The sequence below is a fragment of the Cyclopterus lumpus genome, chromosome 9, assembly GCF_009769545.1.
Source record: "Cyclopterus lumpus isolate fCycLum1 chromosome 9, fCycLum1.pri, whole genome shotgun sequence".
NCBI lineage: Eukaryota > Metazoa > Chordata > Actinopteri > Perciformes > Cyclopteridae > Cyclopterus > Cyclopterus lumpus.
In genome coordinates, this window is record NC_046974.1 from 15574214 (window position 1) to 15595636 (window position 21423).

Below are 21423 nucleotides of genomic sequence, written 5' to 3' on the forward strand. Positions count from 1 at the left end.
TTTTAATATTAACAAGGTCACTCTCGAATACAGTCGGTACTTCATGTGCTTTTGGAGAGACAATACTGTTGTTTGCCTACCTCTACAGGCACAAAAAAACCCTGCCACCGATAAAGAGTGGCCAAGGTGTGGGAGGATCCAACAATGGGCCTCCTATCCAGCCTCATAGCCAGGAAGGAAGGCCCTTCAGGAAGGGAGCACCAAGAAGAGGTGGGGTTGTCCTCAAAGCTCTGGTACACACCCATCACTGGGAGGTGACCCTCTAGAATAAAAAATAAATTAAAAAAAGAATCACATTTGCATTGTTTACTGGAAGGAAATGGGGATTAAACGAAGAAAAGAGGGGGCATTCAGGAGTGTCCAGGAAGTTGGGGTGACTTTGAATTAAGACATTTATGGGTCTCACGAGTGGCAATAGCGGTGTCTGATTGCATCTCCCATTCCACACTGACAGATGACTCCAGTCCATTACTGCGAGACACGGTGAGGAAGACTGCCATGCCAGCTTCATCAGCAACCACTTCTGTGTTCGTTCTGTACAGAAAACATACATAGAATAAGACTACACAAACACAGTTTTGCCAGAGGTTTTGCATGTTTGTGTGTGCCCTTTTGATTTGTACACATTTCACAGCTAGACATATAAATAGCATTATATTATATACATAATATACTGTTTTTGATTTTCCAAGTTTCAGATTCTTTAATCGTCTGTATTGAGACCTATTGATAGTGGGTCCAATGCGGAACAAGCCAGAAGGAGCTAAGTTCTCCAAGACGGTGATGAGAGTTTTGAGTTGGTCCCCCATCCGTGCACCTCCTGTTGGGCTGGACAGGGTCACTGTGAAGGTTTCATTCACTTCAGGCTCAGCATCTAGTACTGCCCATATCTCCAGCATCTGAAATACAATAGAACGTACATGTTTTCTCATGTATGTCTTTTAATGCTGTTTGCCACTAAAGATGTACACTCCCTCACCTTAAATCTGTCTCCATCCTCAAGCACCACAAACCCTTGTGCTGGCATCAAATCGCCCTCTGCTAGACTCCCGTTGGCATCAGTAATGGTAAACTGAACAGTCACGGTACCAAATGTGCCTTTCTCAGGGTTCCTAACCACGTACAGTGTTGCCACACTTTCACTCAGCCCAGAGACAGATGTGGGCTCCCTCAATAAGAAATGCTCGCTGGTGTTAAATGAAATGACACCATGTCCATCATCACTGGCCAGGATATTCACTGTGGCTATAAGAAAAAGGAATCATATAGTTTAGGAAGATAATATCATAGTAACTCAACTGGAGATTCTATTCTCTACCACCATATTACGCAGTTTTCCCTTTTTGAGATATGGCGTTTCAGTTTCTTTGACAGAGGGGAGCCAAAGTAAATGGGTAGGTAGTAAACAATCTTGTATCATTGTGTTTGATTTTTTGTTCCATTGTAAAGAATGCAGTCAAATAAGCAATATTACACAACAAGGTGTTGTAATGTACCTAATGTGATGTAAATAGTAGATAGAGTAGAGGTCTCCACTCACTCTATTGTTTTCTTATAGCAGGTCACCTTGTTGTTTACTATTACATTTATTGATTTATTTTTTTTGTGAGCCGAACTAGGCTATTCTTCTAGGGGTCCTCCAACATAACAACTTCTCTTCAATAGATACAAACAGAAACAAAAGATATGCAAGTAAGAAACTTAAATCCCAGAATCAGTCCCATACTCTACAGCACAACATTAAAAGTACCGAGTACCTTTTTGATCTCCCATGTTGTTAGGTCTCTATTCAATTTTGACCATTAATTGCACATTGTATATTTGAACTGAATATGTACTCGAAGTGAATGTGTACTGTCTTATGCTGTTGTACTGTTGAATTTTAGAAATTATATTGTATTCTTTCCTGCCCACATATCTACCTGTGGTATTGGTTCCCAGCTGCAGCCCCGGGGAAGGCTCGGACAGGATGAGCTGGAATCTCTCAGCTCCCTCTGGAATGGTGTCATCGATGATCTGCACTTCTACAAACTTATGCCTTTCGCCATCAACAAAATGGAGCATCTGTGTGGACAGATGTTTTTCTTTTGGTTTAGAAACTTCATGCTGATACTTATCTGTGAAGACTTTCAGTTATACAGTTCAGTGGAGTGGCCAAGTCAGGGGCAACTGGACTTGCTTAAGAACCTTGAAAACCTTTCTCATCCAACAGGCTTCTTTGAGTCATTTTGGATGAGAAGCAAATTCATCTAGCCCCTTTGGATATTCAAGCTACAACAAATAGCATATGATGTACTGTGTAACTATGTGGGTCTGTGATCTTGTAGTAATGTTTGAATACTATGCATGGCTGACCGTTTCACTGGTGTTGTAGTCCAGTCCCTGTTGAGCTTCTAGGTTCTGAGCATAGAAGAAGAGAGAGACATTTCCATATGTCCCCTTGTTCCTGTAAGCCACTAGAGTCAGAACTCCTATTGTTTCATTCACTTCAAACCTGGAAACCAGAACATATTTGCATGAGAAAAACAATTAGAACAAATCAACATAAGAAATGTATTATTTGTGGATGCATTTCTTACATAGTGTTTGTCCATTCAATGACTCCTCTAATTCCATCATTAGCAGCAATGCTAACCTCTGCCACCAAGCCTTGAGTGTCTGAGGAAATAACATCATACAATAAGAAAACATATCATGACCGTAATGCTGTCAATTGCTTATTGTGACTTCTGGGCTGTAACTGCAGCACAAGCACCAACAGAAAGATATGCAAGAGGAAACTGTAGAGAATCTAACTTCCGTCATGGCACATTTGAGCGAAGGATTATAGCTAAGAAGCATCTCCTGTAAGTGGCTTGGGAGGCTGATCAGCAAAGTCTTTTGGGTGGACTGATTTATGACCTCCTGAATAGTCTGCTCCCAGTCCCTCTATGGCCAAGACACTAGGAGGCCAGCTCAGGGTTTAGTTTGGCTTTCTTTCTTCACCCCGCAGTGCTAGTCGGCTCCCACCAAATCCCCAGGCTTCTTCAATCATGGAAAGCATCAATCTCCCCATCCAAGCCACATAATGACTGCTGCCAAAAGAACGGCATGTGTTTACTGTGCGTCTCCACGCAGAAGTATGATAGTAATCTGGTAGCCTGTTGCTGTGTAGTATTCGATCTACTCATCACTACTACTCATCACTTTCTAAAGTTACTCATTCATAGATTGAATTTGTGGTTTGGGATTAGGCAAAAGCAGGAGCAATAACTACCAAGCTTTGACATGGTGCATCCTGATAGTCAACTACAATGTTGTCGTTTAATGTACCATACAGGAGTATTGTACATCAAACTACACTTTAAGCTTGAGAACATATGAATGTATATTTTACCTGGCAATGTGCAATACACAACTTCTACTCATTAAACAGAGACAATGGTGAGAAATTGTGAAAAGGAAAGAAGAGGAAAGATTTAAACAGCCTATAAAAAATTATAAAATAAAGAAATAAAACAGAACAAAAATAAAAATAAATGAACGGAAAGGAAAGGAATTAACAAATGATTTTACATTGTATTTGACACTAATAAGCACAACTGTTTAGGATGACCAAAGGTGATAGGACAAATGTAGTAACAAGAGATCAGCTCTACGGCGCTAAATGTATCCATACCTAGTTTGGGAACAGTGGCAAGAGTTGTGATGAGTACTGCTGATGTTATATTGACCAGAAAGAACTCCTGCAACTCAGGAATGTTGTCCTAAAAAGGTAAAAATGAACAGCTTTTAAATTCCTGATTCAAACAAATCCACATCAAGGAAGTGGAGCTTGTGGAGAAAAAAATGACAGAAAGGAAGAAAGCCAAGGTTTACCTCCAGTATGGTGACAGAGATGGCGACAGAAGTCTGTCCATCTTGAAGGATTACAGAACCAGTACCAGAGATGAAGTCTTGTCCCGGGTCAGCGAGAGAACCCTCCACCTGGGATATGTCTTGTAGAGAACCTCTTATAATCTCATAGGTGATATTAACTGCTCCTGTACACAAACATGTAGGTATGATATCAGTTACAATGAAAATAATGTAATAAATTCATTAAAGGTTTTTGTGTTCACACTTGGCCCACAAACCTGAGGCTCCAAACTCTCTATTGACGTAGATGTTTATAGTTCGATCCCGTTCCTCTGTGGTCACCCTAATGGATGATGGGGCGATAGTCAGCAGCCCATAGGGCTCATCACTAGTGTCCACAGTAAGCACCGCCTCACTGCCCTGAACATCCAGGGTAGCATGACCTGTCACCACAACACCTGGGTGAAAGTCAGGGGAACATTAATCTGTGTATAAATTCTGACTAGGGCTATTTTGCGGTATTTGCGGTTTCATGCACTATTATCGACCAGAGATATGAAGAGCAGATGCATTACCAAACGTTTGTATGTTGGACACAGACACTTTGTATTCATCTTTGTTCTCTGGTGTGGCATCATCAAGAAGCTGCAGGACTATGGTGTTATTTAGTTCTCCCTGTAGGAGACACACCTCAAATATATAACTACTGCTGGACACAACAAATCACAGCTGTACCAATTAAGCTCAGTCACAATATGCTGATCCGTGCAAAAGTCTGCATCTCTACATCACTAAATTGATACGATGTTCAATGATCTCCATCTAGTATTTACCTCAGTAAAAAAAAGTGTCCCTGAGCTTTGGGTGAAGGTCCGGTCTACAAGGGGCCCTTGTACATCCCAATCAACAGTGACATTACCAAGACCTGGAGCGGTTCTCAACACTGATAAGGACAGCCTTTCACCTGTAATATGAAATATAAGTTAAAATATAGATTTATAAAGATAGATACATTTATGGACTTCTGATTTGAACAGCTTTTATTATAGTGTAGATGACAGTGGAGGCAACTCATGGCCCCTAACTGTATGGATTATACTCAGGAAGACTTCACCCACAAACTATGTGGGTGATAATGCGCTTGAACATGCAGACTGAATAGACTGAATATCCAAAAGTGCTTGCAAATCATCAAAAATAGCTACCCACCTTCTCTGGCGATGACAGAACGTGAGTCTGGATGAAATCCTACTATCCCAGCCACATTATCGTTAGCCAGTATCACTATGGTTACAGTGTCAGAGTTGGGCAGGATCCGACTTCCTCCCTCCGTATTAACAAGACCAATCATGAGGCTCTCATTGTCCTCTGGCTCAATGTCATCTCTGATTAAAATCTCTATTGTCTTCTTCAGATCACCTGTCGGCAGAGAGGATCAAGTAAAGACATGCCATTTAATTTGATTCATTCTGAGATGTTGGTTTTGAAATAATTCTTAATAGAGTTAAACTAAATACTGTTGGTAATCAGTGAGTGGTCCACATACCATCAAAAACCAGAATCCCTCCAGTACCAGTGAAGTCAACATCTGGTGTGCCCTTTCCTCCAACAAACCTCCACTCTACAGTGACAGTGCCCAGATTCCCTCCTCTCCTCTCTATAACCAGGGGCACCACAACCATTGGCTCTTCTCGAACCTCTAGATAGAGCCCCTCATTAGTGGTGTTGGGACTGAGGCTGTATATCAAAAATACGCCAAACGCATCTCCATTCATTCCTATAGTAACCACAGCTTTGTCTGGCTGGCCAATTGAGGGCAGGTTCTTCTGCGCCACAGTCAGATTCATCAGCTCTACCTAGAAACAATACAAGGTATAACATTGTATTTGTTATACAGTTCAAACATAATGCATTAAATACAAAATAAACCATGGATAACACAGGGGTTTTACCTTTAAGATCTGTATTGAGAAGCTCTCATCCATTTCAGGAAATGTATCAGTCAAGATTGGGACTGTGAGGTTGGCAACCCGCAATCCATCTTCCATGAAGGCCCTTTGAGCTGTTACAGGGGTGTAATCACTTCCTGCCACCGCCTGGACACTGAACAGGACAGCAGCTGCAGTGATGTTTTTTAGATACGTCATAACCTGAGATTTAGAGGTCAGCTGGTCAACCCCTGAAGTCACCCAAGTGCAGGATGTTGAGGTCCCCCCTGATGACAGAGAGAAGGCCTGGCAAGCACACTCTCTCAGACAGGCAGCAGCACATGCAGCCAAGGGGTCTCTTTGACCAGTGATGTTAACTGTCCTCAGAGGGGCAGTGGATGGAACACCTGGTTTTGGGAGGTTATAGTACATGAGCAGATTCTGGCCATCAGCCTGAGCCAAGCCAACAATGTCCATCTCAGAGGTGCTGTACACGATCTCCAAGCGACCAAAGTGACCTCCTCTGGAATAAAGGCAATGGGAACGATAGAGAAAAGACAGCAGACAGGAAGAGGTGAGTGCGTAGGAGTACATAAAAAACTTCAAATAAAACCATTATTACAGAAGAAAACAATACTATTAAAGTACCTCCTGCGGACAGTAATGTTGGCTCTATAAACTCCCTCCAGTGGCTCTTGAAGGCGGTAAACAGTCTGTTCAAAGTACACTGTCCCATATGGATTGTCATTGTCAGGCACTATTATATTAACAGATGTATCGGCTCCGAGGTTTCCTCCATTACTGGCACCAATAAGCTCCAACTTAATTATCTAGAAAAGACAGAAGGGGATTGATAAACATTGCAACGCAAATTATGTAAAATACTTCAAAAGACATATCCTGTCACATGATTCACAGTAGCATTTTCACTGTCCGGTTCTTACCTCAGTGATTTCAGGTACATCGTCAGCTGAAATCTCCACCCGGAGCATCTTCATGGTCTCTCCAGGAGCAAATGTAACCTCTCCCGATGTAGGTTGGATGTCCCCCACTGCTAGTTTACCATTAACAGTGGCCTGCCATTGCACTACCACTGTGCCAATTGTACCAGCATTACGGACTATGGGCAACTTGACCTCCATGGAATTAGACCCTGGTTCCTCTATGGTAACTGGAACGGCTTGGAAGACTACGTAGAAATAATAGGAAGAACATTTAGAAATGGTCAAAATAAGATGAAAAGAACAAATCCTGGATAATGTCTACTCACCAAAGGCACCAAAAGGATCATCAGAAGGCAGTATGGTGATGATGGCACGCGTGAGCTCCCCCAGGAGAGCTCCACCGGTGGTCTGGTTGATCAGCTCGATGAGAAAGGTCTCCTCTATCTCAGGGACCACATCATTGATGACATAGATGGGTACAGATTTACTGGACTCCCCCTCTAGGAGGACCACATCAGTGGAGGCTACACTGTAGTCTTCACCTACAGGATTACACACATGCACATGCATATGGACATGGCCTGCCTGCTCACACACAAATCATAGAGAGAAAGATTTAAATCCATGCTCTATGCCCAACACTTACTGACTCTGGCGGTCAAAGGCACTGCTCGGAACTTGACAGAAACGTCAGCAAAAATCCCCCCAACACGTGTAACATTTATTATGGGCCCAACGTAGTGCTCAGCTACACTGACAGCAGAAGCTGACAGCTGGAGGATTCCAAAAGCATCGTCGCTGGCCTCCACTATCACCTGGGCCACAATGTCAGTCCTGAGGCCCAGTGAAGGAGAATTGGAAACTGGAAGAAACAGTAAGAGGATATTTCATATTTCATCAGTTTAGTATGATATGATTGAAGTCTTAATATATGTTAAATCTGTGGGGGTGTCAGTATCTTACTGAGCCTCTCCTGCTCTCCTTTGATGAGTTGAACACTGATCAACTTCACAAACACAGACTCATCTCTTTCTGGATCCTCATCATCCAGTACTCGGAGGGTGATGTTTGCTTCACTCTGATTGGCCAAGAACACAACAGAACCCAGGAGGGGAACAAAATCCCGCCCCTCAGTTGCTCGGCCCACCCCAGGGGTTCTATAAGGTTCCGGATCTGCCTCATTCAGTGTCCCAAATGTTACTTGCACCTAGAAATATTGAAAATGGAAAATGGCATATTATTTGGTACATCCACGACATATGGGCATCTGTCATTCTGCTATATATTTATAAAAAAACACACGTGGCTTAATTTAAACATTTCTAGGCTTCCAATTAAGTTTCAAAAGCTTCTACATATGGACACACCTGACCCATCAAGCCCCTCTGTCGCAGGATGGTGAGAGAGACAGTTGAGTCAGCTTCAGAGAGACGGACAGACCTCGTCACATTCGCAAATACAAAAACACCGTAAGGATCGTCGTTGGCGAGCACAGTCAGAGTAGCAGATGTTTGGACACCCAGACGGCCGTGGGTGACGTTAACCAAGGACACGCTGAAACTTTTGTCCAACTCAGAGATCTCATCCTGGGCCACATTGATGATGATGTTCTCCGACGTCTGACCTACACCAAAGGAGATGTTCCCAAACCTGCTGAGTAGCTCCCCCTCAGAACTCGGATCAGCCTCCCAGTACACAGTTACATTGGAGAGGTCACCAAAGGCCCGATCCACCTAGGAGAGAACAAAAAAAAGTAAACATAGCATGATGACAAAAAACAATACTTAATCCTAGATTGTATTTTTTTTTTTAAACGTGACTTCTTAATACAAATATAAGGAAACACGTATCTCTGGGCACTTCCTAAATGTACACTAATATTACACTGACCTGCAGGACCACAGAGCTACGTCCATCCTCAGGCTCTGTCCCATTAACAGACAGGGATTCAGGACTGAACTGAAACACTCCATGGGCATCATCCGAAGCAGCGATGGTCACTGTGATGCGGGACGCAGCTCCCAAACTGGCTACACACAAAATACCAGATATAACCACGTGTTGCTTTTTAGTAATCCATTCTGGTTGAATTTTTAAGTATCAGTATAAAAATTCAAAAAATAATGTTTTAAAGTATCAGTATAAAAAGAACCCAATGGGAAGGAATGTAAATGGGACACTCATCTTTTATTCAAAGAAGCCAGTGATTTTAATCAAAATAGCCCAATAATAATACTCACCTTCTTACCACCAAATACAGAGATGTTATGGGCAAGAGAATCAGACTGAAATGGCAGTGTGTGGGGGTTATTTCAGAATAGGGGACAGCAGCCCGTCGTCGTGTAAAACATTGGGGTCTCTGACTATTATGTCAGCCACTCACGCCTGCTGCCCATGAAAGGCTATTTGTTTTTCCCACATCCTCTCTCCTTGGGTTCTTTTCACAGGGGTCACAGTACAATGTAAACACCACACACAATTTAACACACACACATAGGCACACACACACTTATGCATGTATAATCAGTCAAGACTGAGCTTTTAGAGGATAGTCCAAATCTTTTTTAACAATTCTATCCAACCAGCCAACAATATTATTCTGAAAGAAAGTACTTTGTGAAGATATAAAAATGGTCACATTAAAAGATTTCAGGATAGGTATCAGATCAAAAATGTGCTTGTCAGCAGCATGTCACTTGATCCCTAATAAAACTTGACTTTGAGATATCCAACTTAGGTAGTGAGACATGTTGTGGGTGTAGGGGTGAAGGAATGGGGACAAGAGGCAGTTTAGGGAGAAAATGAGGGGTGTACTTACCATGGTGGTGATAGGATGGAAAGAGGAAGTCAGAGTCACTCTCCCCACTACCACTTCCTTCACTATGCACAAACTTATCCACTGATCACACACGAGGATCAAGCAAGTGTCACACACGGTTAGAATCACACCGGAAGAGTAGTGTAGAGATCGAAGGGCAAATGGGAAGGTAGGTAGGTATAGTCACGTAAGTAGGTGGGTGGGGAAGTACACAGGAGCACGGCACACAAAACACACAAAACAGAAAGACAGAGTACAGGGTTGGTTTGGCTCTAATTAAGAAAACTCAAAAACTTGAGTTCTAAGGCTCAAAATATAGCAAAATGTGACTCAAACTAATGAAAACAGTTCCGTTATGACTATGGGCTCATATTTCTCACCTCCTCCATCAGCATTGTAGAGCTCCACTCTAAAAATCTTGTCCAGCTCAGGGACAGGATTGTCTACAATGGTCACAGTGATGAACTTTAACCTCTCTCCTGGAAGAAAGTCCAGCATGCCCTCTGAGTCCTGCCAGAGGAATACAGAGAAAGAGGTAACCAGGGAAGCAGGCAAAATGTATTCTCTCATCCGTCATCGATGTGTATGGATCTGTAAATTGAAAGACCTTAGTAGACACAAACCTCGTAGTCTTCAGGGCTGGATGCTGTGAATGGGGTTGTCCTGTATCCAACCATTACCCTTCCCAAAAGGCCTTGGGCCCTGTCCACTAGCAGCAGGATTTGTCCATCTTCCTCGTTAACAGTTATGTGGGCAGGTTCTAACGCTGGAGGGATCAATCCCTCTCCTGGAGGGCTGGGTTGAAACTGCAGCAGGCCTGGATTAGGGAAGGGTGTGTGTTTGTGTGTTATAGTTATGTTTAGAAGAGAGGACAGCGGTGAGAATATAATGAGAAGGAGGGAAGAGGTGTGATGGAAGTAGGAGTGGGAGAGGAATAATGCACATGAGAGGGTGAAAGAGAGAGAGAACATTATAATTTTATTTTGCTGACCCATTACGCCTCAATGTAATCGTATAGATGCGTATCACTTATTGCTAAAACCTGCAAAGTTGAAACAACAACAGTAATGCATTTTGGGCATGTGAGTGAATACCATAGGGGTGGTCACTAGCTGTGACAGTGACAGTGTTAACAGCAGTATTTGAGTCGATGCTTGCACCACTGGTAGGGGTGGAGCCACGCTTCCCATCACCGGACTCTGCTGACACCAATGTAATCTGAAAGGATTCTGCCAGCTCTGGGAGGTTATCATCCAACACCAACAAGTTCAATACCTAATAAAAAAATGTGCATACATTAGTTTAATTTTTTTGTCCAGACTTTACCCTTAAAAAAGGTCTATATTTCAGTCGCCAACGTAAAAGCTTGATTATCCACTGGCACCTGTTAACTGATTAAATTAACAAACAAACAAACCACTAGGTGGGGCTGGTTGTCTAAACACATTTGCATTTGGGAGATTGTAAAATCCTGTTGTTAAACTGGACATATAGTATGTATTTGAAATGAGTATGTTGATGTGTAAACACACCTCAGAGCGCTGTCCAGGCATGAAAAGCACAGCTCCAGTGGCATTGCCAAAATCTTGATGGGCTGGCATCTCACTGTCCAGGCTATCTAGTTGGGTAACACTGTAGTTGACATAAACGTGGTGCAGAGATCCCCGCATACGCTCCATCACACAAGAGATAGTGGAGCCCTCCTCAGTGGTCTGTAAGAACAAACAACGAAATAAAATGTTGATAAATTCTGAAACGCTGGGCGAAATGATAAATACTGAATGCTTAAATGAGCCGGTCTTACCAACTGTGTTAACAACCCAGTCTAATTCCAGCACAGTAATAATCTGATTTAGACAGGGAAGCACCTGATAGCCCACATGCTTCTACATGTATTCATCCCTAAAGGACCAAGGATATAAAGAAGATCCCCTAGTTCTGATGGAATGCCATCCCCGGCCCTGACACCTGTCGTGCTGATGGCAACAAGGAACTAGATCTCCCATCTCCATTGCTGGAAGTCTTTAGCCACTTCTAAAGGAATGTCCTGACTGGCAGACCTTCTGCAGCCCAACCAGCTGTCGCTCTACCTGAGAGGGGTCATCGTGAGAGCCCATGCATCCAATCCAACAAAAAATTGAGAGCATGCTCTTCCTGCAGCCATGCATGAAGACTGATTAAATATGCAGCAGGACAGCGACTGTCAAACCAATCGGTTTACATTACACGTGTTTCTATGCATAGACAAAACTCAATGATGACATTAACAAATGCTACTGTACTAGTAGACTCTAGTTATTTGAAGGATTATTAATTCCTTTGATTACCAGTCTGCTTAAATTGACATTACATTACAAAAGGTCAACCAAATGCCCCCGACTAAATATTGTGCACTTACGTCAGGAATGCAAGCACCAGTGAACCCAAAAAGCCCATTGGCATTGTCACTCTTCATGACTCGCAAAGTAGCAGTGGGTCTGGGGAAAGGGAGGCGTGCTCCACCGTGAACTGCTACCAACTGGAGATAGAAAACCTCCTCTCCCTCCTCCTCATTATCATCCCTGGCCTCCACCACAAACGACTTCTGCCTCTCCTCCTGCCAGTACCGTAGGTAACCGGAGATGTTACGCAGGTCTGTTTTAGCAGGCTGGGTGTGAAGCTCGTGAATGTGGCTGCGCTTCAGCTTCGAACCGTACAAGCGAACATCCTGGAGAAGGCCTGTGTATCGCTGTTCACCCTCTGGATCCGACCCTATAAACACCGACGCAGGTCCTGGAGTAAAAAGACAGAAAAAAAACAGTTCAATATATTTCACACAGAAAATGTCAAAAAATAATTATTGTTCAAGGTGTATAAATGGTTGGGTATAGAAGTAATACAAATCACTATCACTGCCTCAAGCACAAACATACAGGATATGATATGACAGACATGATGTTGAATATATTAAAATTCACTAGATTAATGTGGTGCTTGGTCACAAGCTGCCATCAAGCATTGACACGCACACCCACAGATATCATACGTTCCAATTCATTAACTGTGGTTGCATTCCCTGTATTCTGATATCTACATGTCGAACAAGAACGTTTCGATGTAGCAAAAGAGGCTTCAAAGCTACAGAATTTTTTATTCTTAATTCCTGAAACTCTCAATTTTGTCACATAGTTATATCTTGTATCTCTGGTATCGTTTGCAAACCACATATTGACACATAGTTTTATTGAATAACCCTTATCACACCTGAGATTTTATAACCTAACACTTTAATTGACTTCTGGCGAGATATTAGCGACTCACTAATGAGACTTTGTTTGACCCAGAGGCCGATTTCCATGACAATAACAAGGGTCATACGATCATCTTTTTGTTAATGGTGGAATGACATTTGGTTGCTAAGTTGGAGTGTATTCGGACCACAAACAGAATCTTGATTAAGGCCACCAAATGCCCCGATCTGGCTCTTTCTCATTATTCATTTATATGCTTACACCTCTTCGGCCTATCGCTTCCTGCACTTGTACAAAATAGGACAAACGCAGGACATCTGCCACAGTGAGCAAGTATAAAGCCCTGACACAAAACAATTCCTCTGTTGGTTGAGTTACCAGTAGCAGACAATAACACATGCCACGATTGATGATAATGTATACATCTACTGTGATTGAAGTTAGCCAAAGAACCATCAGAATATTTCCCCTCTGTGAGCTTTTGGGTCCAATGCAGACTGTCACTATTGTCTCCACTTATTAGAGAAAATTGATAGAAAAGAAGGTGCCGGCTGATTCCCTTTAGAAGTAACAATATCCAGCAGCGCGGAGGCTAAGTGGTGACTCAAGCGTAGCAGAGTTTCAGTAGTCCTGAACAATGAGGAAGTGACTGAGGTGGGTGCGTGTGTGTGAATGTGCATAAGTGTGTGTGAGAGTGTATTTGCAATAAATTTGTAAGGAGTTAAGACTTATAATCATTCCATATGGGAACATTGAGAGAGACGGATGGAGTTTTCAAAGTAGCATGAGACATGCTTGAAAATCATGACATATGCTAAACTGACAAACTGTGCGGACAAATAGGAGCTAAAAACACAAGTTGAACGCAATCAACAGAGATATGATGGGGACTGATGATGTTTAACAACTTAACCGTTGTCACTCTACTATGTTTTATAAATATCTGATAAATTAGCTCACCATCAGTGATGCCCTCTCCTTTGACGCTCTTCAGTCCTCCAGGAATAGGGTTCCCATTCAGGAAGAACTCAATAATCCCATCATCAACAGTAATGATGATATGTAACCAGGAATTATTTTCTACAAATTTCTCAGCAGTGGCCCGGGCCACTTGGGAATTGTTTGATCCTATCACTGAATAATACAGCATCACCATTACATGAGACTCATTGGTGTGGACCTTCACTCCATAAAACAGGGTCCCATTCCTGGTTCCTTTGCAGACTATGAAGCCGTCGGTGTCTGGTCCAGGCACGAGCCAAGCAGAGAAGCTGAAGTTTCCCACAGCAGCAGGCCCATCTTCAGGAGAGATAGTCCCGTAAGCTCCTGGAAGCCCAGAGAAAAACCATGTGTCTGTGGCTGAGTGGTGCCGCCTGGCATGAGGCCTGAGCTCAACCTCGTCTGGGAAGGAGGCTAGAAGGAGCAGGTCATCCATCAGAGGAAGGCCCTCTGGGAAGCGTCCAGAAACTATCTCCCAGGCAACCCGCACATCACCAAATGTACCCTGCTGTCGGAGGATGGTGAAGGAAGCCACATCAGCCATATCATCCTCTGAGAGTACATCTTCAGCTATTTCTTGGTCCAAGTTGCTGTTAGCGATGGCAAAGACACCAAATGGGTCGTCATTCAAAGGGATGAGAATCGAGGCAGTCAGAGAAGTCTCGGCTAGTCGTCCACCTTCCCCTGGAAAACCACCTTAAATAAATTATAGAAACAGATCTCACAAGGGGGATTTCAAGACAACATTATAAATTAAATTAATCATTCTTTGTCATTTGTACAACTATCAGTATTGAGGTTTTGAAGCTGATGACTCAAATGAAATTTCATGTCAAATGAAAAATAAAATACAGTAAAATATTTGTTATAGACGCTGCCGCTTTTAGAAATTGATTCAATTATTCACATCTCTTAAAAGGAACAGTGTGTAGCATTCAGGGGGATCTATTGTCAGAAATGTAATATCATACGCACAACATACTAAAGTATGTTTTCTTTAGTGTATAATCACCTGAAAATAAGAATTGCTGAATTCCTGTCCCCTGAGAATGAGCCGTTTGTATCTAGATATGGAGCGACAAACCAGACTCTAGATAGGACTGTTTGCATTTTCACATTTTGCCTGAGAAACTATATTTCTTCTACACGCTTGGTACACAGTAGAAGTTTTAGCAGGTTGCGATCTGCAACATTACTGCTAGATGTCGCCAAATCCTACACACTGCATCGTTCAACTTATCTCTCAAATCTGACAAATATGTCACTTTATCCTGAATTCACCTGAGATATTAACCAGCCTGAGGACGAAGAACTCATTGAATTCGGGAAGCTTATCTGAGATGGCCTCCAAGACAATAGGCTTGGTCTCTTCCCCTGTAGCGAAGGTGATGGATCCAGATGTATTGGTAAACTCCTGGTTTTCCTCCAGAGGACTCACTGAGTCATTGGCAAACAGCTGCCAGAAGACTGTAACATTACCAAAATGCCCCCGAGCACGCAGGATACTGGGACAGTGAAAAGAGTCATTATTTCAGTTTTTAGAATACAGGAGAATACTGTGTATCGTGAAAACTTCAGAGTTTTGTCAATGCATAGAAAAATACTTTCAGTTTGAATACATTTTTCAAATGAAGTGGATATGAGCATGAAGCCAGATGTTTTGCACAAAACAAACACGAAATGAAGGCCTGTTTCTTACGAAAAATCATTGGTCTTGCCCTCTTCGACTGGTTTCTCTATTGCTTCCAGGAAGAAAATCCCATTGGTATCATCATTGGCCTCAATCACCACGGTAGCTGTGTTTGCTCCAAACACAACGGCATCACCTGTGTACACATTCGTATTGTCAGGCTGGATCAGGACTGACATCACATACTTCAACACTGCTGGACTACGAGTAACAGGCATGCAAATCTGCTCCGAATTAGGAACAGGAAAGGTGAAGCATGTTTAAGTCCCAGAATGTGTTTGATTGACCTCTAAGATGAGGATTGTTGACTTTTAACATAATCTCTATAAAAGACCATCCCCTGGAATAAACTAGAGGCTAGCCCTTACTCTACTCTAGTTCAATCAATAGACAGAGAGAGGCTGGTGGAGTAGCTGGTCTTTGTGTCTTAGAAAGTCTGGAGTATGGTAATTAAGGTCCTGTTGGGGCCCACAGGCCTTTCATACCCATTCCTGACAAACAATACTGGTATTAGGAGAGCGCTTTCAAATTACTTTCAGCTGTTTTAATCCTCGGAGGGGATGCAGATTATACTTGTTCATTATCTCAAGGGACCAAGATATGATACCCACTATATTATCTGAGTCACTGGAAATATCCTGATACTATACAGTACAACCCTGTGCTAACCACTTGTTTCAAAGGAGGCATTGTACTCACCGGTAGCATTGTAGAGAACAATGGTAAAGGGCTCATCAGTCTCAGGTATGTTGTCATCTTCCACAGCCACAGAGATGTTCTTCTTCCATTCACCCACATCATACACCAGCAACATGTCCTCACTCAGCATGGTGAGGTCACCTGGAGAAGCCTCTCCATAGTCAACACGATACATCACTGTGGTAACAAAGTCCGCCAGCCCTTCCCTCAACACAGAGAAGTTTGCCAGGCCGCCTTCCTGAAGACGCACGACCACAGGCTCTGATGAGAGGCCATGGTGTGGAGGGAGAGACGGGGAGGTGAAGAGGAGTCAATGACTGGGGCTTTAATTTATCAATATATTATTCTTCATAAACAGGAATCTGAACAGTATCCTTACCGGAAAAGTAAATGGGGTCATCATTCTTATTTATCTGTAAACTGGCTTTGAGTGTGTTTCCCAGTCTCGCACCACCTGTAGCATTTAACACTGTGATGGTGAAATTCTCCATGTCCTCTGGGATCTTAAATAAAAAATGGATAAATATTGATACAAATAAATGTTAAAAAAAATTGGACTAAAGGCCTTTTTGAGTTTACGTTATGATTTTACCTCATCAGGTATGGAGAACACAGTGAGGTTTTTGAGGTACTCCCCTTCCATGAAGGTGATGTTTCCCTGGAGGGGACTGACGTCTCCTGACAAAGCTGGCTCCAAGACCCAGGAAACCGACACTTCTCCAAAATGACCCCTGTTCCTCACAACAGGGAACACCGCTGAAGGTGAATCAGAAGAGACAAAGATGATGCATTTAGATATTGAAACCTTCCTTCAAGTCATTAACTCTTGTCCATGGACGTTTCTCTAGACACATTCCAATATTAATGTATTTTATGACTCACAGCTAAACTTCACAAGTGTTTTGTTGGTAACGTTCCCAATTTATGCCGGGACACGATGGTGAGACAGATTGAATATTGGACTGCATTGTCCATTAACACAATCTTATACATTACACAAACATGGTACGTTTAAAATACAAACTTTAATCACAGCTCATCCCTCCTGAGGTAAATATTCTGTATTTGACTACAATTAGGTCAATTTTCAGAGTCAATGAGATACAACTTGACATGGAAAAGTATCACTATTATATAAAAGACTACTAAGTACCCTGGTGCAGCTCGTCCCCTTTACTCTCATTGATGGCTACTGACAATCCTGATTGGATGAACTCAATGACCCCAAAGGGGTCGTCGTTCTTCCGTACTGTAATGTTGACCTCCCTGTAGTTGCCTAGGCGACTGGGTGGAGTGCTGTGGCTACTAAGTACCACAGAGAAGGTCTCGTCCAGCTGTGTGAACACACATGCGTACAAACACACACACACACACACACACACACACACACACACACACACACACATAGTTTTTATGTTGCAGATATATAATACAGATATAAAGCCTATAGTTCTTTTTTTATTATCTTAAACATACGTTGACCACTATAAGATTGAGAGGACCTCATATAGAAGTGAATTAAAAAGTAATTATATTAAACGTAAAGATCAGCATGTAATTGGCCATGTTCTTACCTCAGGCACCCCATCAGGCCTTGGCAAACAGTGCCACTACCACCTCTTCTCTCCTGGTTGAACTCCAGGATGCCAGTGGCGCCATAGAAACTCAGTGTTCCCAACAGGCATGACAGCATATCGCACCAGCTGTTTCAGCAGCTGTCCCTTGGCTCTGCCCACATGTAGCTCCACAGCCTCACCCTCCTATATAAGTTTAAAGTTTACAGATGTGACCATAATAAGAGAAAACAGACACAATAACATTATGTGGATGTAATGTAAGAGTCCTGTTGACTTTGTTTTTTTTAGCTGGATAGATATTTTAATTACTTTGAAGTTGCAGTTCAAGACTTACATTGATGACCAATGGACCTCTGGAAACTGAGGAGAACTCAAAGACTCCCCCAGGGTCATCGTCTCCATGATGACAACCTCTCTGCTGGTGAAACCAGCTTTCAGGATCTGATTCTCAACATTACTCCTAGAACACATACACACAAATAAACAGTATTAGATTATAATAGAAAGTGACCATTCAAGTCATCGCACCTACATTGTGCAGTAGATGAAAACTCTGAAATGGAAGTTTCTTAGACTTTTTCTTCTGTGGTGTGTTTTTGAGCTTGGAAACATCAAGTGATATCAAATGAGAAAACAGCTCAACTTTGATCTAAACTTTCGAATGTATTCATTGTATTGTGTGATGCATATTCATTATTGACTCCATATGTTGTATTCCTGCTGTCAAGGCCACTTTTAATCACAATGTCAATCAAGAGCATGCCTGCATCTTTATTGCTACAAGGGGGTGGGGGGTGTATGTGTGTGTATGTTAAGAGAAATAACAGCCAAGTAAGCACCACATAACGAGTAAATTAGGGACATGACAGAATGAACAACTCCAAATAAAAGGTCCCGGCCAAGGCACTGCATGCATACACACACTGGCATCTTTAAAGTGGGACACAATCAAGCTGGTTAAATTAGAGCGAAACACATAAAGAAGATTCTCTATTTACCCCCAACAACCACTCTCCTTTGGGTTCCCTTTTTTCACACCATCACTGAATCCACCACCCCACCCCTGTCCCCCTCATCCCCTGGTCAACCAAAGACCCAGAAATCCTGAAGTAGGCCCTTTTCCAGAAAAACAAAGTCTTGATTCACGCCACACAAAAGGCCCGGTTCATTCCACTCTCCACTTACCAAAGTACACTATAAAGCGTGCAGTCTCCACCCTACAAGGGAGGAGTGGGAGGGAGAGAAAGCTGCCATTCTCATCAGAACATAGACTAACAGATGAACCCACCCCCAAAACACTACCATAAATGCACACCAAAGGAGAAAACAAAAGGGATGTGACGAGACAGTACCCACTCAGCCCTTTCCAATTACACTGGACTTGCTCGTTGTATAAGATGGGTCGATAACATACATAATATCAGCTTGACATTCTAAACACCAAAGGGTGACTGTTTTATAGTGTTTATGGGCAGAACAGAAGGGTCGAATATGCCTCAAAGGTAATTAACAACAACAACTATAATTATGTGGTTAACAATGACTTTCCCTAGATTTAAAAACCCTACCTATCCAGAGTAAGCAGTAAGGTCTCGTTGACTTCTGGGATATTGTCAGCCATGATGGTAAAGTTGATGGAAGCATCACTCTGCCCGGGAGAGGAAGACCACAGAGCCACTTTAGGGGCTCCAAAATCTTGAACACTTATCGACACAATATTGTCTCCAATTGGCTGAAGAGTCCAGAACACCTCAGCCTGGACCGTCTGTTCCATCGCGTGCGCAGGGGAAGGCTTACCTGCAGCACCAAACATCAATCGAATGAACCACCGAGACATACGCACATACATAAAGAACACTTCTGAACATAGATTAGAGTAGACAAAGGGAGTTTTATGACAAGCAGCATGGTGGCTATAAAATCAGAGATTAGAGACTCTTCTTCGTTACAGTGGCAAAATAGTTTCATAGTGGTGTTTAATTTAGCACTTGAGACAACATGACAACTAAGGGGTTTTGATCCCAATTGAGATCTTTAACAAATTAACTGTAGAATGTAAACAGCATAAGTTAAAGCACATTCTGGTTATATTTATAGTTAAATGTTGTTTTATGTGATATTGAACTACTGAAGTCAATAGAGACAAGCATCATAGAACTGATACTATTTGCATTGCTAAAACGGGGGTCATAGCTTACTGTGGCTGGTATTGCTGTCCTCTGGTTCATAAACCACCACCGTGGTGTTACTTGTGAAAGCCAATTTCCCCATTGGCAATGTCAGGGGTGACAGTCAAGGTCAGGTTAAGAGGTCCCCCAAAAGCTTGGGCTGTTTGACTGAATTGGGGTGTTTATATCAACCAGCTCCAGTGTTTTCAAACTAGGGGAAATAAAATAAAAAGCACAATTAATGAAGGATCAAACAGGTAGCATGTTACTATAATAATTAATTAATCAAATATATAGCTCTTTCTTCATCATAAAGTTATTTTGTTCTTTGGCTTCTAAAGATGTGATAAATGACCTGTCGGTGCTCCATTCACGTTCCTATAATTAAAGTGTATGATGTGATTAATGGTTCTAAAGAATACGAAGGAAGCCTTTCTTTAACTTTTTTGCTTGCCTTAGGTGGTGCTGTTAGTTTGGACAGTTGGGCAAATCCCATAGCAACATGCCAGATTTGAGTGCCAGTGTCAAAACCGTTCACACATGCAAATGAGGCACTTAAAGTCTGGATGGCACAGACAAGTGCAAACACAAACAGCAAGAGCACATTCTGGGTGTACTAGCAAAATGTTGCCTCGATTACAACATAGAAAACGGTGAGAAAAATAAACAAATCATATATATATATACACGTATATACTGTATATATATTTCATCCACATGTGTGCCCCTTACTGGTATGTGTTGCTCTGTAATTTGTTTCCAGCCGTGTTTACCTGTATTAGGAAATGAGCTCCATTCTGCAGAAAGGCATCATTCCTGATTGGTAGTATGACGTGGACCATCCGTTCATGGGAAAACACCACCTTAACGGACCTGCTAACATTCAGAACCTGGTCACTGGCCAGTGCTGGGTCTATAGGGCCTGCAGGAATGTAGAGGGCGGTGAGGGCCATAGACACACCACCCAGTATACCACCTTCTCGCAGGAAATTTAGCGACAGGAAACGACCCTCGGGTTGGCTCTGGATGCTTTGCTCTTTTGTTGGGTCAAAACGAAAAAGCCCATAGACATTGTCACTGTCCTGGATGTAGAACACAATCTGGGGAGGCAGACAAGATAAAGAGTAGCAATAAAATGAACAAATCAGCATAAGGATTAATATTATATTAAGCTCATATTTAAATTGAGTACTATTAGCCAGATATACTTTTCTTTGTTTTCACAAGTTTGACCTTAGTTGCACTGCACTGCTTATGGGGAGGTCCGGGCCATGTGCAGTTCGTACCGTGCTGAAGGAAGCTGACTGATCTTAAGGTTGTGAAGGAATAATTGCAATGAAGCCCACATTTACCATCAATTATTTTGGAGGACGTTGTTGTGCATCCTGTTTTTGTGTTACTAAGACTGTATCTTGGGTCACAAGAAGAAAGGAGAGGTGAGGAACAGGGAGAGGAAAGAAAAAAAGTGAGACTGAAAGTAGTAAAAAAAGAGCCCTGAGCTAACTTTAGAGTGGCATCCTCTTTAATTAACTC

At 42.4% G+C, this 21423-nt stretch overlaps 1 protein-coding gene across 1 annotated transcript in view; it reads right to left on the minus strand.

Annotated features, from left to right (window-relative positions):
* The window catches only part of adgrv1 (adhesion G protein-coupled receptor V1), a 99738-nt gene that overhangs the window by 59663 nt on the left and 18652 nt on the right, over nucleotides 1–21423 (minus strand). The window contains 46 exon segments of the mRNA XM_034540852.1: nucleotides 81–262; nucleotides 407–534; nucleotides 724–899; nucleotides 980–1245; nucleotides 1923–2064; nucleotides 2356–2494; nucleotides 2580–2658; nucleotides 3659–3746; nucleotides 3859–4022; nucleotides 4116–4295; nucleotides 4413–4512; nucleotides 4671–4801; nucleotides 5047–5256; nucleotides 5384–5693; nucleotides 5790–6288; nucleotides 6414–6595; nucleotides 6710–6954; nucleotides 7036–7251; nucleotides 7356–7571; nucleotides 7673–7916; nucleotides 8077–8442; nucleotides 8600–8735; nucleotides 9524–9608; nucleotides 9908–10028; nucleotides 10151–10344; nucleotides 10622–10802; nucleotides 11060–11239; nucleotides 11926–12299; nucleotides 13718–14452; nucleotides 15038–15261; nucleotides 15456–15582; nucleotides 16146–16406; nucleotides 16525–16648; nucleotides 16738–16901; nucleotides 17299–17479; nucleotides 17720–17778; nucleotides 17781–17823; nucleotides 17825–17905; nucleotides 18057–18118; nucleotides 18121–18182; nucleotides 19291–19481; nucleotides 19483–19514; nucleotides 19921–19978; nucleotides 19980–20045; nucleotides 20047–20090; nucleotides 20654–20990. Coding sequence (XP_034396743.1) covers nucleotides 81–262; nucleotides 407–534; nucleotides 724–899; nucleotides 980–1245; nucleotides 1923–2064; nucleotides 2356–2494; nucleotides 2580–2658; nucleotides 3659–3746; nucleotides 3859–4022; nucleotides 4116–4295; nucleotides 4413–4512; nucleotides 4671–4801; nucleotides 5047–5256; nucleotides 5384–5693; nucleotides 5790–6288; nucleotides 6414–6595; nucleotides 6710–6954; nucleotides 7036–7251; nucleotides 7356–7571; nucleotides 7673–7916; nucleotides 8077–8442; nucleotides 8600–8735; nucleotides 9524–9608; nucleotides 9908–10028; nucleotides 10151–10344; nucleotides 10622–10802; nucleotides 11060–11239; nucleotides 11926–12299; nucleotides 13718–14452; nucleotides 15038–15261; nucleotides 15456–15582; nucleotides 16146–16406; nucleotides 16525–16648; nucleotides 16738–16901; nucleotides 17299–17479; nucleotides 17720–17778; nucleotides 17781–17823; nucleotides 17825–17905; nucleotides 18057–18118; nucleotides 18121–18182; nucleotides 19291–19481; nucleotides 19483–19514; nucleotides 19921–19978; nucleotides 19980–20045; nucleotides 20047–20090; nucleotides 20654–20990 — 8385 coding nt within the window.